The sequence below is a fragment of the Macrobrachium nipponense genome, chromosome 40, assembly GCF_015104395.2.
Source record: "Macrobrachium nipponense isolate FS-2020 chromosome 40, ASM1510439v2, whole genome shotgun sequence".
In the NCBI taxonomy this organism is placed as follows: domain Eukaryota; kingdom Metazoa; phylum Arthropoda; class Malacostraca; order Decapoda; family Palaemonidae; genus Macrobrachium; species Macrobrachium nipponense.
The window spans coordinates 3,746,338-3,761,221 of NC_061101.1; the positions used below are offsets into that span (position 1 = coordinate 3,746,338).

The window sequence follows — 14,884 nt, forward strand, 5'->3', positions numbered from 1 at the left end:
ACACACACACATATATATTATATATATATATATATATATATATATATATATATATATATTCTTATAAGTTTTGTAATGCAATTATAATTTTGGTAATATGATTAATTCACCTCAGAAAACTGTGTATGATGTTGTGAAATGTATGTTTTTGTGTTCAGATTCCCACATATAAAGATAACACATGTCAAGTAGTGTCACTTTTATTTTGAACCATACGTAAGACAGAGAGAAAGAGTAAGCGCTTATATGTAAGCTCTGAAGAGTTGTTTTTACATCTTGAGAATACCTTAACTAAGCTAATTTTTTTATAGTTCCAATCTGGCCTGTAACGAAACAAGGGGCCTTGTTCATTCCTACACATACGCGAACGCAGATGACGTGATATGTTTTTTGTCCTGAACTCGAAGCTAATCGTCTCATTATGCCCATACGCTTACCGAGGATAGAGAACTATTCATTCGATCCGAGGAACCTAGCCGCTGGCGTGAGAGATAGTATCTCTCTCTCTCTCTCTCTCTCAAAGCTCTCTCTCTCTCGCTCGCTCGTTCAAGAGTCTGTTTCATTAACGTAATGTAACTCACATTTGTTTGTATTTGAGCAGGTAACTCAGTAATTGTCTTAATCTATGTGTGTTTGTGGAATCTGGGGATAGTGTTATTGATATTTTTGTGAAGAAGGCGCCCATGAAAGGTTGAAGAGTGTAACAGGCCGGCCTTTTCTTTTTGAGGGAGAAGTTACAACTGCGTTTGAAGGTATTTTACAAATGTTTGAAGTGCACTTTGAGGTTTTCTCTTACAGTGTTTGGATAATTATCATTTTTATACAATTTTTCTTTGCTTTATTCTTTTGACATTTCCATTTTATATGCTTAATGTTTGTACTGTCGCTGTTAATTGTTTTCCATATTATGCATTATGCTTTTTGCATTGTCTTTATTTTGTTTAATTAGTTTGAATTATTTTGATTGTGTAAATTTTGAATCTTACACTTGTGAATTAATCTATATTTAATTAAATTTCTTTTCAAATTTAATTACTGCTTTATAATCTAATTTAATTAATTTTTCTTGATGAATTTTATTAATGTTGCTAATAATTAATTCAAGAATTAATTAAACTTTTGTTTTCGAGTAATAACAATTTCCCTGAGATGTGAATTTCACTCATAAATTTTGAATTTAGAAATAAATTTTGCATTTAAAATCTATATGAGCATTTTATTATACCACCAGTATAACAGTATAATAGTACAATAATATATGTATTATATTTCATTTTCGTTTAGGTAGAAATATAGATGGTAATTGTGCCGTTTCCCTCAAATGAATCAGAATCAGGGAAATACTTAGATTTGAAATTGCAGGAGGAGTGATGCCCTTTAATTAAGATTACCTCACATCTATTTTAATGAATTAGGCTGATTGTTTTCTTGACTGTTCAGTTCTATATGGATCACTGTTACCTTTAGAGTATTCAGTCGTTTAGTATTTGTGATGAAGGGTCAGGTGTCTGGCGTAGCGAGGCAATAACCAAGTACGTACATGTCTATCCTTGCTGGTGCAGACTCGTAAATTGCTCTCACTAACTGAGGATTCGAGGAAATAAGTAAAGTTTAATAGTGAATTATAATTTTGGTAGATATAATTTTTCTAATAGTAAGCTATTGAATTGAATTTTAACGAATTAACTTTCAGTGTCGTAGGAAATATTTGGCCAACTCATTACACTTGTCAAATTCAACCACAACGCATAGCTAAACCACTGTTAGGTAAGGTACTGGCGATAATTTAGGACCTGAGTAGGTGGGTTAGAGGCTGGCTGTTCCAACAGGAGGTTAATAAATAAATAGTTATGCAATGAAATAAACATTTTAAGTCATTTTTGGCTACCTAGGCAGGACATTGCCGTTAGGTCAAGTAAGGCCATTCTGGTCCAAGGTGGTCGTGCCCCCAGGTTAGTCCTATGTTAGGTTAGGGCAGTAGGTCGAAACCGGGTATTTTGTTTTAAATCATTATTGCATTTTGGACATGAAAATATTATCTTCATATGCTATTATATATGTGTGAAAATTTATATTCTTCTTCACAAATGAGATATACTAATGGACCCCACCCGTATATTCTAGGGGGGGCAAAGTCTTAAGACTTAATGGATAGTTTTCGGTAACAAGCAGACAAACTCTTTTGACCCTTGGAACTGGCAGGTTAATTCCAAAAATAGTATCAGTGCCCGCATGTCTTTAATATATAAAACAATTATATAATGGTAAATATGTATGGGGTACTAAATGACCGAATGGCGACATAGCAGCCACCTCTCTTGGAACGCAGCCACTTCCTGAAAAAACGGTTGAGTTATGCCATTTTGTATTTCAGGAGATTCCTCTTACTTCGAGAGGAGCATAGAGGTCTCGTTGTGCTGTCTGGATAGGCACAACTCTTGACTGTATCTATATATATATATATATATATATATATATATATATATATATATTATATCATATATATATATATGATATATATAGTATATATATATATATATATATATATATAGATATAGTGTTGTTTATTCTTAGGTAAAGAGTCTTGCTGTTTTTTCACCTTATATGCAGTGTTTATTTGGGACAGGATTGCTCTCCCAATCTCAATTGATCTTTACATAGGCTTTTCCATATTTATTTCCTCTAAGCTTGGAAATATGTAGATGGATCATAAATATTAACGCCAGAACAAGCCATAGTGGCACAGTATTGGTAATAATGCTGTCTGTGTGTGAAGAGTAACAGGATTGTGATGTTCATTTAGTCAAAAACAGCAATGTGCAATTTAGTTTAGTCATAGTAATTAACAATTGCGTAATTGATTGTAATGTAACTGTTTTCCTGTCACCAAAGTTGAAAGTATATGAAATCTGATAAAACATTTGATTCAGACAATAAATGAACTGTCAGTTAAAAACAATGTACAGTGGCTCCCCCATGTTCGTGTTTTCCGGAATCACGAACTCACGCATTCACGGATTTCTCTCTGGACCGTATCTACCCATTATTCGCGGGAAATTTGCCTATTTGCTGTATTTTTCTATGAGAAATATCCACAAATTTTTGCTTTTTTTATCAATTTCATCATAAAATGCACTTTTTGTGGTAAAACCATTAAAAAAACCTGGTATAAGAATTTTTTGTGGATTTTTCTTGAGTTTTAACTAAAAATATGCTGTTTTTAGTGTTTTTATAGGGGTTCCAACTATTCGCGGGGGGAATTTAGTACACATCCCCCGCTTTCGATATTCTTTACAGTTTTTTGTCTCCAGGTTTTATGTATGCAGTGTTTCCCACTATCTCTCAAAGGTTAGTTCTAAAAATGTTGAACTTTACTAACTGAAATGTTTATAGTACAGGGTTTTTTTTCAATTTCTCTAAAGCATGTAGTGCTTCATCCATACAGAACTGAACAATTGCGTTAGATGTCGGGGTTGTGTAACAAGCATTCAATAAATGTTTTTTTGTGAGCATAGTCATACGGTACTCTGTTTATTTATGTCTTCATGCAAATATCTAACAACTTTTTTAATAGGTGGTTCAATTTGGATAATTACTCAAAGAAATTGTTGGATTCTTGGTTGTTTTAACTTTGCTCTCATTTTTCCAGTGTTTCTTTTTTTCAGTTCTCACCTGACTCCTGTCTGGATCCTACTAGTGTTTTTCCTGTCCTCCGACCAAGGTTTCTGAGGTATGGAGTTATGAGGTAATATTGATATTTATATCTAAATATTTAAATTTAGAGTGAAGTTTTTCCCCGATCTTTTGGCATTAGTTTTTGGCTTTGGTTTATGGTTGGTATTGTGTAATGTTATTGAGTAATTATTGCCACTGTTTGTTTATTTATTTGTGAAATGTATTATCAATGGAACCCTGTCTTTTTTAACCATTTTTAACCCTCTTTTTGTGGCAAATCCATACTATGAAGCCGGCCATATAAAAGTTGAGTTGGAAAGAGTTGGTTTTGTTACAGTAGTGTTAGGAATATATTGGACATGCCCCAATCAGGCACAACAGAAACAATAAGAAATCATTTCGTTGCAAGTAAGGCAATGTAGTCAAAGTAAGCAATGTGGCCCAGAGGTTTTTTTATATTTTTAAAGATTAGTGAATCATAAAGTATTTTGAACTTGAAATTATTTTTACTCCATTTCTGATTTTTTTCAGCAGTGTTATTGCTCTTTGCATTTTCAAAGTGCTTATTCAATGTATCAGAAATTTTTTAGCCTTTTGAATTTTATATACTCTGTATAGGCTACAGAGCTCTTTGAGTATGTAAAAGACCCATGGTGCTCCAGAGTTAAATGTTCTCACAGCCATTGAACACTAAGGTGACCCTCACCACTTTTCTGTTCCATAAATTTCAGCTAAATGGTGGTTCCACTCCAACAGACGAAAATATCTCTGCATGTTACATGCCAACATGAAATGATCATGAAACATTAAGTGTATTTTTTGGGACAGTGCTAGACACAATTTTCCTGATTTATTTCATCCTAATGGGGCTCCTTTACTGGAGAAAGCTTACATTCTGTCCATTTTCCTTTGTAATTGCTACTTCATTTGTAAATTGAACATATTTTAGATGTACAGTATTCAATTGTTGTTTTATATGCTCTGGTGAGCTAGGTCCCCTCTAGGCAAGTTACAGGGGTAGTTATATTGGATACTTACAAGTATGATTTTAAGGAAACAACTTGTCACAAATAAATTCAACTGGACGGTAAATTTCCTAGGGCCATTATTTATAGGGTTTGCTGTTACTAAATACTGTGATAGAATTTAATACTAGTTAATTCAATAATCTGTGGATTTTTGTTACTTTTAAGGGAATCAGATTATGTACAAGGCTTATCAATGTTGGCTGAATTTAGGAGTTTTGTTATTTTCAATTAATGTCATATACTCAAGTCTTACAGGAGCAGGACGTTTTGAAAGCATATTTTAACTTGAAGTTTAATAGCAAAATTTTACATAAAGTATCTGTTTTTTGTTCAAGTTAGTCTTTCGTAAAAACTTTAATCAAGGAATCCTTTCTTCCAGTTTAAGACCCAGATAATTTCTGGCTATTACAGTGCAGATGTAGTACATTTTGGTGATGCAACCCAGTCAAGGCAAGATATTACTCTTGTAATCCTAAGGCCGAGATTGAAGAAGTTTTTAATGAGGAATGTTTAATTCCATGCATTAGTTCAACCGGCAGATGCCTTACTTTGTACTAACACAAATTGTAGAAATGACCACCACAAGAGGGATCTGAATGAATTCTATTCGAACATAATCTCCGCTTTCTTCGGGCAGGACTGCCTACAGATTTCGTCAAGGTAATTCTCGTAATATACCTGGATGGAATGACTTGGTTAAAGATCTGTATACATACTCACGAGAAATGTTTTTACTGTGGAGGCAAAATGGTAGCCCCAGGGAAGGGCACACTGCATTACTAATGAGACAGGCAAGAGCGCAGTTCAAACTTGCTCTTAAGCAATGCAGGTTAAATGAAAAACAACTAAGAGCCGATGCAATGTCTAGAAACTTAGAATCTGGTGATTATCCTCGTCTTTGGAAAGATATCCAGTCTTTAAATCCCAAAACTAAAAAGCTATCACAGAGAGTAGGGGAAGCAGTCGGAGACAAAGCTATTGCAAGTATGTGGGGCGATCACTTCAACAATATCCTGAATTGCATAAATGATCAAGATTCCCGAAGGGATGTAGATAACCTCCTTACTGACAACATTCAATTTCATTTTGCAGACCGTATTACGCCAGGTAACATCAGCGATGCCATAAACAGCCTACCTAATAATAAATTGCCCGGCTGTGATGGTCTTCCTGCAGAGGCCTTCAAACTCTGCCATCCGATAATTTACATTTAGCTAGCTGCCCTATTCAATGCGTTGCATAATTCAACCGGTTCTTCCAGACTCCCTACTCTTAGTTCACTTGATACCATTAATCAAGAACCAAGCTAAAGGATCCAGCTGACCCTGGCAACTACCGGCCGATTGCAATCACAACGATTGCATCGAAGATACTTGAGTCTGTTCTTCTAGTTAGACTTTTCCCCTTTCTACACACCACTGACAACCAGTTCGGGTTTAAAGCAAACCACTCAACCGACACCTGCATCTACATACAGAAAGAATGCTGAACTACTACCTATCATCAGCCTCTCCAGTTTTTCCTTTGTTTTAGTAGATGTGAGAAAAGCATTTGACCGAGTAAACTACCTGAAGCTCTTCCTGAAGCTGCATAAAAGGGGTACACCCCTGTACCTAATTGGCATTTTACATTGCCGGTTCTCCACACAGCAATTCTGTGTCAAATGGGGTAACGTGTTATCTTACACCTTCGGCTCCCTAAACGGGCTTCGGCAAGGGGGCATTCTCTCCCCATACCTGTTTAATACGTACACATATGACTTGAATGTCAAACTGAACTCGCTCCCAATCGGATGCACCGTCAATGAAACAACTATAAACAACCTCTGTTACGCCAACGATATGGTTCTGATTTCCCCATCAGTGCAAGGTCTCCAACGACTCGTCGACACCTGCCGCCAATATGCAGAGGAATTTGATATACTCTACAACGAAACCAAGACCCAGTGCATGTCGCTGCTCCCGAGATCGCTTAAGCATATTGCAGAACCTCAAAATTTTCCTCGGAAACCATCGGCTGGAATTTGTGCACGAATTTCCGTATTTGGGTCACACTATCACCGACGACCTAAAAGATACGGGCAGTACATTGAACAGAGGCGTCGTAAACTATGTGCAGCTGGCAACATGATTGCAAGGAGGTTTGCCTTCTGTCACCGAGACGTGAAACTGCTGCTATTCCGCTCGTACTGCTACAGTATCTATGGGTGTTCCCTTCTGGACGAACTATACCCGAGAGACCATGAGACGCATCACTGTTATGCACATGACATTCTGAGACGCCCCTCACAAACACTCCCCGCTACCACCGCCACACAGATGTTCATTGAAAACCACCTGGACAATTTAAAAATCATTGTTAGGCGAACAATGTCCAGTCTGGTAACCCGAGTGAGAAACAGCAGCAACTCGCTCATACAAAGCATCCTAAGGAGTGAAGCAAGAAGAAATTCTAAATTGTGGGAAAGATGGGAAAATGAGGCCTTTGTCCCTAAAGGACTTAATCTCTGTATTGGCAAGATGTCATCTGCAGTTTTTGTCATTATTACATTTATTGCTGATATTTTAATTTTTCATTATTACTGTGATTCCTATCAAGTTAGTTTTAATTTCCATTTAATTTATGTATTAAGCCTCCCTTAGACTGAACTGTACTGTAACCACCGACGGTCCTCATAGTATTTGAAATTTGAGTTATATAATATGTGCACCAACTGTTATTACTCTCAATACATATTTCTTTTTCTCACCAATATTATTGCTGTTATTACCAGTATGATGATTACTAGCTTTTATGCTACCTCAGCGCCGATTATTCATTTTCTTTTTCTATTTTATCATGTCTCATGTATCTAGATTGTATGTTACTGTCTATATTTTGTATACTCAATGTATATGGCCCCGAGCTGAAATAAAACATATTATTATTATTATTATTATTATGATGCAACTTGCAAATTATGATTTTGAAAAATTCTAAAAGTTGTAGCATGTATAGTATTTGGTAATAAGTATGAAGTAAGTTATGAATTAGAAGAGGGTGTTGAATTTATGAAGCTTTTTTTTACATCTCAACAGCACCGAAGCACTATTAGTTAGCTATTAAGTACTAGTAAACTGAAAAGATGAAAATTGAACTTGAATGGAAATTTAAACTAAAGCAGTAAAGTTAATATTTATTTCAAAATAACTATCCTCAGATACATTACACTTTTTTATATTCATATAAACTTCTTGGATATATTTTCAACAACATAACCAGGGATTTCCATTGATTTCTCTAAAAGGATCAAAAGGGCAATAATTGAAAAGAAGGCAACTGCTATTCCGACAGTGTGTAAATGAACCTCCTAGTAAATCATTGAAATATAACCCTATCTCTCCCTAAGGCATTACCTACTACAATTATACTTCACAAAGCTTTAGGCCTGTCACCAAGTTTTCCAACAATAAGCATCAACAGTTACATTTAATATTTACAGAAATACACATGCACTGCCTTAACCTGAGATAATGACTTGGCAGTAACAAGAGGTCAATTTTTTGTCTTCTTACGTCATTAAATGTACTGGGAAATTATGAGATAATCTCCATATTGTTGCACTAGAGTGCAGCATTCAATCTGCAGTTAAAATCTGTTAAAATGCACTTGAAATATTTCAAGACAAGAAACCAAGCAAGTAATCAAAGTAATCCATTTTGCAACTACCTTAATATTCTGGAAAGGATTTGGTCTACTTGAGCAATTTAGCAATAGGATAAAAATGCCACTGGACAACCAAAAGGAACAACGAAATGTAATATCACTAGCAGTATAGTACAAACAAATAGCACAAAAGCTAGAAGGCAAATCTATACAACAGCTGATTCCTCTCAGGTTCAGTCTGTATCTAACCTTCAATAAAATAAAAAGTTGGCAATACAATTACAAGACATTTATGACACTGTAAGGCCTATAGTAAAATTCTTTTGACAAAAATATCTCAATCTTATACATTTACAAGTACAGTTCACACACAGCCATCTAGTTTATCAAACAGTGGGATTGTCCTTTTTAGGGAAATAACATACAGTTGATCAAATAAATTTTAAGATGTTTCCTTAGGAACCTAAGAAGCTGAATCCCTCCCTACTAGCAAAGAAAGTTCACCACAATGTCTATGGTGATGTAATGCAATGAGAAACTACTGTACTTTAAAATTATCATGGATCAGAAAGGTGAATCAGATTCTTTCCCTCCACAACAAAGAATACAGAGGCATGAAAAGTTCAAAGAACAGACTTGCACTACAGTCAGTGATTAAACTAAAAAAATTCAACTAGGACTAGTGAAGTATCCTTTATTTCCCTAATTTTCAATATTCCCTGAATAATCTATGCAATTTACAATATAGGTTTTTTTCAGCTATGAAAGGACAGCACTGAAGTCAACCAACAACAGGGTATGGGTCAATATTTACAAAGCAGTACTTTAGTTGCACTAAAAAATATCCTTATCAACAGGTAAGAATTTCCTGCAGTTCTCAGAACCACATAGACAAGGTTTCAATGAATGTGAAGAACGAACATTTGGTTCGTGACTTTCCTCATTCCTTATCGAACCTCTACAACCATCTAATCTTAGTGTTGTCTTCGACTGCAGAACCTCAATATCATCTATAAGTGAGGAGGCGCTTTTTTTCATACTATTATTACTAGCAGCAATCTTTTGACCTAAATTCTCCGTTGATCCGGCTGCTTTTGTTTCATTTACAGGTACTGGTATCTCCTTCACTATTACAGTGCTACTGTAGTCATAGCACAGCTCCTCTCCGGGTAAAATGTCTTGAATTGCAAAGAGACCAGCATGAGGAAACATGCTGTTTATACGGACAGGTACTACAACCAGGTTTGGGTTACATGAATGGTTGATGTAACGGCCTATGTTTCCAACAACAGTAGGATCAATGATTGTAAAGCAAGGTTCTGCAGCAGTTTTAAAGAAATGTTCTTTTAGGACAAGAATATAATTTGAATCCTCATCACTTTGCTGGGAAAATCTAATACGTGCTTCCTCAACACTTATATATTCTCCTGCATATTCACAGACAAAAGAATTCTTGGGGATAAAACATGATGACACAACACCATGACCTTTGCCTGGAAGCTGCAGGATTTTCAATCCTGTAACTGGACCTCGCTGCATTAAACGACTAGGGCAATCGTCACTACAGTCGCACCAATCATTACATTCAAAAACCGCTTTTTTATAGTAAGTTTCTTTAAGTTTCCCTTCTTTGTATGGGAAGCCTTGCTGCAAAAAACATTGGCAACTCTCAAAACAAATTTTACCACACTTACAACCTTGAATGTAATCACTGTATGAAATGTGTGGTATGCTGGCACCAGGAAATGAAGTAACAACATACACAAGGCCACTTTGAACATGTTCATATTCATCTTCCCCTTGCACAACAGCAACACCATCCTTACTAGGGGAAATAAACTGACTCTCTGAAGCAGAACCAGATTCTGACTTTGATCTCTTTGATTGTGGTTCCATTGGCCCTCGCTCTTCACCCATATCAGTTTTTTGAGACATTTTTGATTTCACTAAAATAGCACTATCTTCCATTTTCAAAGTTTCTCAATAAAATAAGTCTTCCAAGATTTCAAAGTTCCTCACTATAATAGCAGTCTTCCATTTTCAAACATGTATCAATGCAAGTCAGCAATTTTCAATCTAGCTTTCTCCTCAATATACTAAACAGTCACATTTTCATAGTTGCTAAAATAACAAAGCAATCTTAATTTGACAACACTTGCCACAAAGTTCGTTAAAATAATATTTTTTACACTCCGTTGGATGCTCCTCTGACTTAAAAGTTTCTCCGTACTGTCACTCAAAGCTGCAAAGAACAGTAATATTAATTTGGGCAAAAAACTCATGAGCAGAAAAGTTTTGAGATGCAGGATACTGATTACGTTTCAACTACTTATTTTGTATACAGTACGTACACCCAATACCAAAACACACACAAAAATATTTACTATTTCATAAATACATATACATCACTGTGCTGGAATGATCAGCATAGTTTTGTATAAAACATCCTCAGTGAAGACATCCACTACACCACATTCCAAGTCTTTTTATAACTAATGCATTAATGGATGAAAAAAATGTGGGAAAGATTTCAAAGCCTCAATCTCCTTTTCCAGTACTGTAATTTGTTTCTCAAACCAATTCCTAAACCAAACTGCCCTGAAACATGACCCATATTTGTATCTTTAATTGTACATGTTGCAATTTTTTCTGTCATTTTCAACAATTCCACCTCAACACATACTTCAGTAAAAATTTCCAACACTTTAGCTCTTCCATAGTAGATGATAGCTTCTAAAAACTTATGACAACACACTCAGGATCCTGAAGAGAATCAGACATAGGCTGAAATGAGGCAAGAATGCTCCAACCACATCAAGCATTGGTACTTTAAGACAAGCATATGCCAGACAGCTCTGTATGTGGAATGGGGTCAGAAAAACTGAATCCAGAAAGATTAGGGGTCTGTAAAATGGCCAATGTGGTGGGGCTGAAGCCACAGGCAACACTGGAGCAGCTGAGCTGGAAAACAAAGCTAGTAAAACAATAACCAAGGGTACCAATGCTGAGTGACTTAAAAGGAACTACCAAGAACCATAGAAGAAACATTGGATACACCCACAGGATGAGGCCAAAAGGAAATCACTGTGGCAGGGAACAGGGGGAGGTAACTGCATGAAGGCTTATGGCAGGTGCACAATAGGACAGTCAACAACAGGATCAGTCCCATGGGAAGGCAATGTGGAGGTGGCGGCAGAGCAGGGACTTGCTAGATACTCGTCACATTTATAGGGTCTGGTAAGTATGATGGAATGGCCTAAAACATATGAGCACCAGAAAAGACCATGTCTAGACACAAACTTTCCGAGTCAGAGGTGTAAAAATGACAAATTTTTTTTTAATCAATTTGCATTTTTAATAGGTAACAAACCTTAAGTCTTAACACTAGGTAATCTTCATGCACCAGCTAGAAACTGGTTAAAAACTTGAAAATCAGAGGAATTTATTTCTGGTGATTAGAAATTAATTTCTCATAATGTAGGTCCCCTTGCTAGATAACCAATTGGTTCCTAGTCATGTAAAAATATCTAATATTTCAGGCTAGCCCTAGGAGAGCTGTTAATCAGCTCAGTGGTCTGGCTATGCTAAGTTATACTTAACTTTGTAAAAATTGGTTTTCCGATAGACTCTGTAAGTGCTTCAAATTATATATCATCATATTCGATGTCAAGATGAGTATTTTGGAACTGAAGGTGAGAAATATATGACCGATAAAAATAAAAAATAATCAGCATACAAAAAAATAGTGTGATTTGGATCCTTAGTAACGTCACCATCACAGACTTTATGAGGTGTTCAAAAGCACAGTTTTGAAAGGCAAGCTGGTGACAGAAAGAATCTAAATAGAATAACAAAACCTATTTGACAAACAGGTACTTTCCAGTCTACTTTCAGAGCCAGGCAAAAATTATATACTTACAAAGTTAAAAGTTTTAACACACAAGATAAATATCTCACCTTAAGTTACTTCAACCACTTCTGTGGGAGGCTGTCAGCCACAACTTTCAGAACAGACTGGACAGACGACTGGACTGAAGATTTTGTCGAAGAGGGTAAACACTTATAAGCACCATAACCCAGGAGACCATAAAATGACACTTTCATAGTAAATTTAAGAACTTGCGTGCTCAAACTAGTTGGGGGGATCCTACACAGAGAAAGAAAGAAACAGGATGTGATTAAACATGTGTATGACAGGATTTACTTTAAAAAATTTGACCAATGCACCTTATTTCATAAAAGCCCTCAAAAATTGTATAAAATAGAGACATCAACAGTTTGTGTAACATACAAGGACTCACATCATAATTGGAGGGATGTCGTCATCTGTGACTTTGCCCCATCGTTCAACAATACCAGGAACATGTCCTATGCCTACTACACCAACCACAATGCGGGGAGCAATTCCTACAAATGTAAAAGCAATCATAAATTTCCATTATGATATCCTCTTATTTTACTCTGATCTGTGTACTCATCTTAAACATTACTTGTTTAAAAAAAATTGTTTTCAGATCTCTACAATAGATCTACCATCTAACATGAAGAAAGTTGGTGCAAGACCAATGCATACTGTGGTTAGACATACCTGAAGGTGACATGGGATTGGGAACTGGTTGTGCTGCTGCTTGGAGAGAACGGCATAAGTATATGTCACGCTCTTTGACAAAAACTTCGCTGATAGCCGGAAACTGTCCGGTCATCTCGGCCAGCATCTCCTCAATAAAATCACGCTGCTTGCACTTTTCTACCTCTTCTTTGCTAAGAACAAAGGCCATTCAATTTTACAATTCAAAAATAAAGATATACTATTCTTCCACTGAAATATGAAAAAATAACTACTACTAAAATATCCACAGAATACTATGGAATACAGCAACTCAATGTAAGTCATCTTCAAGAATCACAAAACTAATACACTGCACTTATATAGCAATCATTTCAGATTAACATAATACACAGACTATACAACAAACCTGATAGGTTCTTTGGACGTAAGAATATGCCAAGTAAGTTTAATTTTGTGCCACAATGATAAAGATGCCAAGGCACGGGAAAGAGTGACTTGAATGGGTCGGTCACCAAACTGAATCAAACATCCCGGAGCGGAGCGTCTTGCCTGTAAATTTTTTTGACATTAATATTGTTGATTGTAGAGGCCATACAATAACATTGCAACAAAACTTTTAAAATTAAACCTTCTGATGTCAAAGTATCATTACATTTTTCTATTTGAATACTGAATGAATCCACACTTCCTTAACTAGGGATTAGTGTAAAAAATTTAGGGAATAACATACTCACTGTTACACTGGGGTCATTCAGTACTTAATTGTCATAAATACTCATGAAATAACATGATAGAAAAGAGGAACACTTAGGAAGTTGCTTTATGAGACTTAAGTTATTGAATTACTTAAAGCACACATTAAGAAAAATCTGTCCATTAATCCTATATTTTTTCTAGGCTTCTAAAACAGTATTATACAAATATTGAAGAGGCATCCAAGTCTAAACATAAACATTAATGTAATTTGTTAGCTACAAGCCTTTCACTGTGAATACCTATATTCAAACTCAAAATTCCTTCCTTTACAAATGATACTATATTCTCTTTTACACCTTGCTCTCCACCCTCTCCTAACAATTGTTTCAAAATTATTTTGTGCTGAATGACCCCACAGGTCCCAGTGCTTGGTCTTTGGCCAAATTTTATGTACCAATGACTAACAAATGACACAAACTTAAAATACTACTGGTTGGGCAGCTACAATAACATTAAACATGTACTACAACTTATGAATGTCAGAGAAAGTAAAGTACTTTACAATATCTGTTTCTAAAGCAAATACATAGAACAATAAAATGTGTACTATAACTGGTGGATGCCACAGAAAGTAAAGTATTTTACAATACCTATTTCTAAAGCAAATATACAATAAAAAATTAACATAAAAACTATGATAATGAATGTCAAAGAAAGTACATACCTTTTACTGTACTCCATTCATATTTTTCTTCCATCTTCCTATCCACCCTCTCCTAACAGTTGCTTTCAAAATGCCTTCGGGAAGTTTTCCTCCTGTTACACCTTTCAGACCTACCTACTCTCTCCCTTCCAGCACTAAATGACCTCAGGTCCCAGTGCTTGGCCTTTGGCCTAAACTCCATATTTCATTCCATTCCACAGAAAGTACAATACTTTACAATATGTTTCTTAAGCAACTATAAACTAAAACATGAACTTAAAAACTAGTTTGGAATCATGCACATTACATAGCAAAATACCTCTGCAAATGCTGTGCGGAACTCGCCCCCTGGTGCCATACCCAGCTGTTTAGTGATGTGTGCAGAAACGGAAAGCAGCAACAAATAAAGAATACCTTGGACCTTTCCATGCTGCCGCAATATCATCTGGACCTTCCCTATAAAATAAGATTAAATTAACATTTCTTCATATTCCTTTCTTCTAAATATGAAAAAAGAAATAATTTACTTGAAGCAGGCCATCATACCTTGTCATTGATATCCAAAAA

General features: G+C 35.6%; 1 protein-coding gene across 1 annotated transcript in view; it reads right to left on the bottom strand.

Moving 5' to 3' along the window:
• Positions 1-7,865: 7,865 nt before the first annotated feature.
• The window catches only part of LOC135211813 (uncharacterized), a 395,519-nt gene continuing 388,500 nt past the window's right edge, over positions 7,866-14,884 (bottom strand). The window contains exons 11-17 of the mRNA XM_064245023.1: positions 14,637-14,773; positions 13,325-13,467; positions 12,937-13,109; positions 12,650-12,755; positions 12,315-12,495; positions 10,926-11,088; positions 7,866-10,327 (exon numbers count right to left, since the gene is read on the bottom strand). Of these exons, the coding sequence (XP_064101093.1) occupies positions 9,183-10,327; positions 10,926-11,088; positions 12,315-12,495; positions 12,650-12,755; positions 12,937-13,109; positions 13,325-13,467; positions 14,637-14,773 (2,048 nt within the window). The 3' untranslated portion in view covers positions 7,866-9,182. The remainder of the gene's footprint in view (positions 10,328-10,925; positions 11,089-12,314; positions 12,496-12,649; positions 12,756-12,936; positions 13,110-13,324; positions 13,468-14,636; positions 14,774-14,884) is intronic.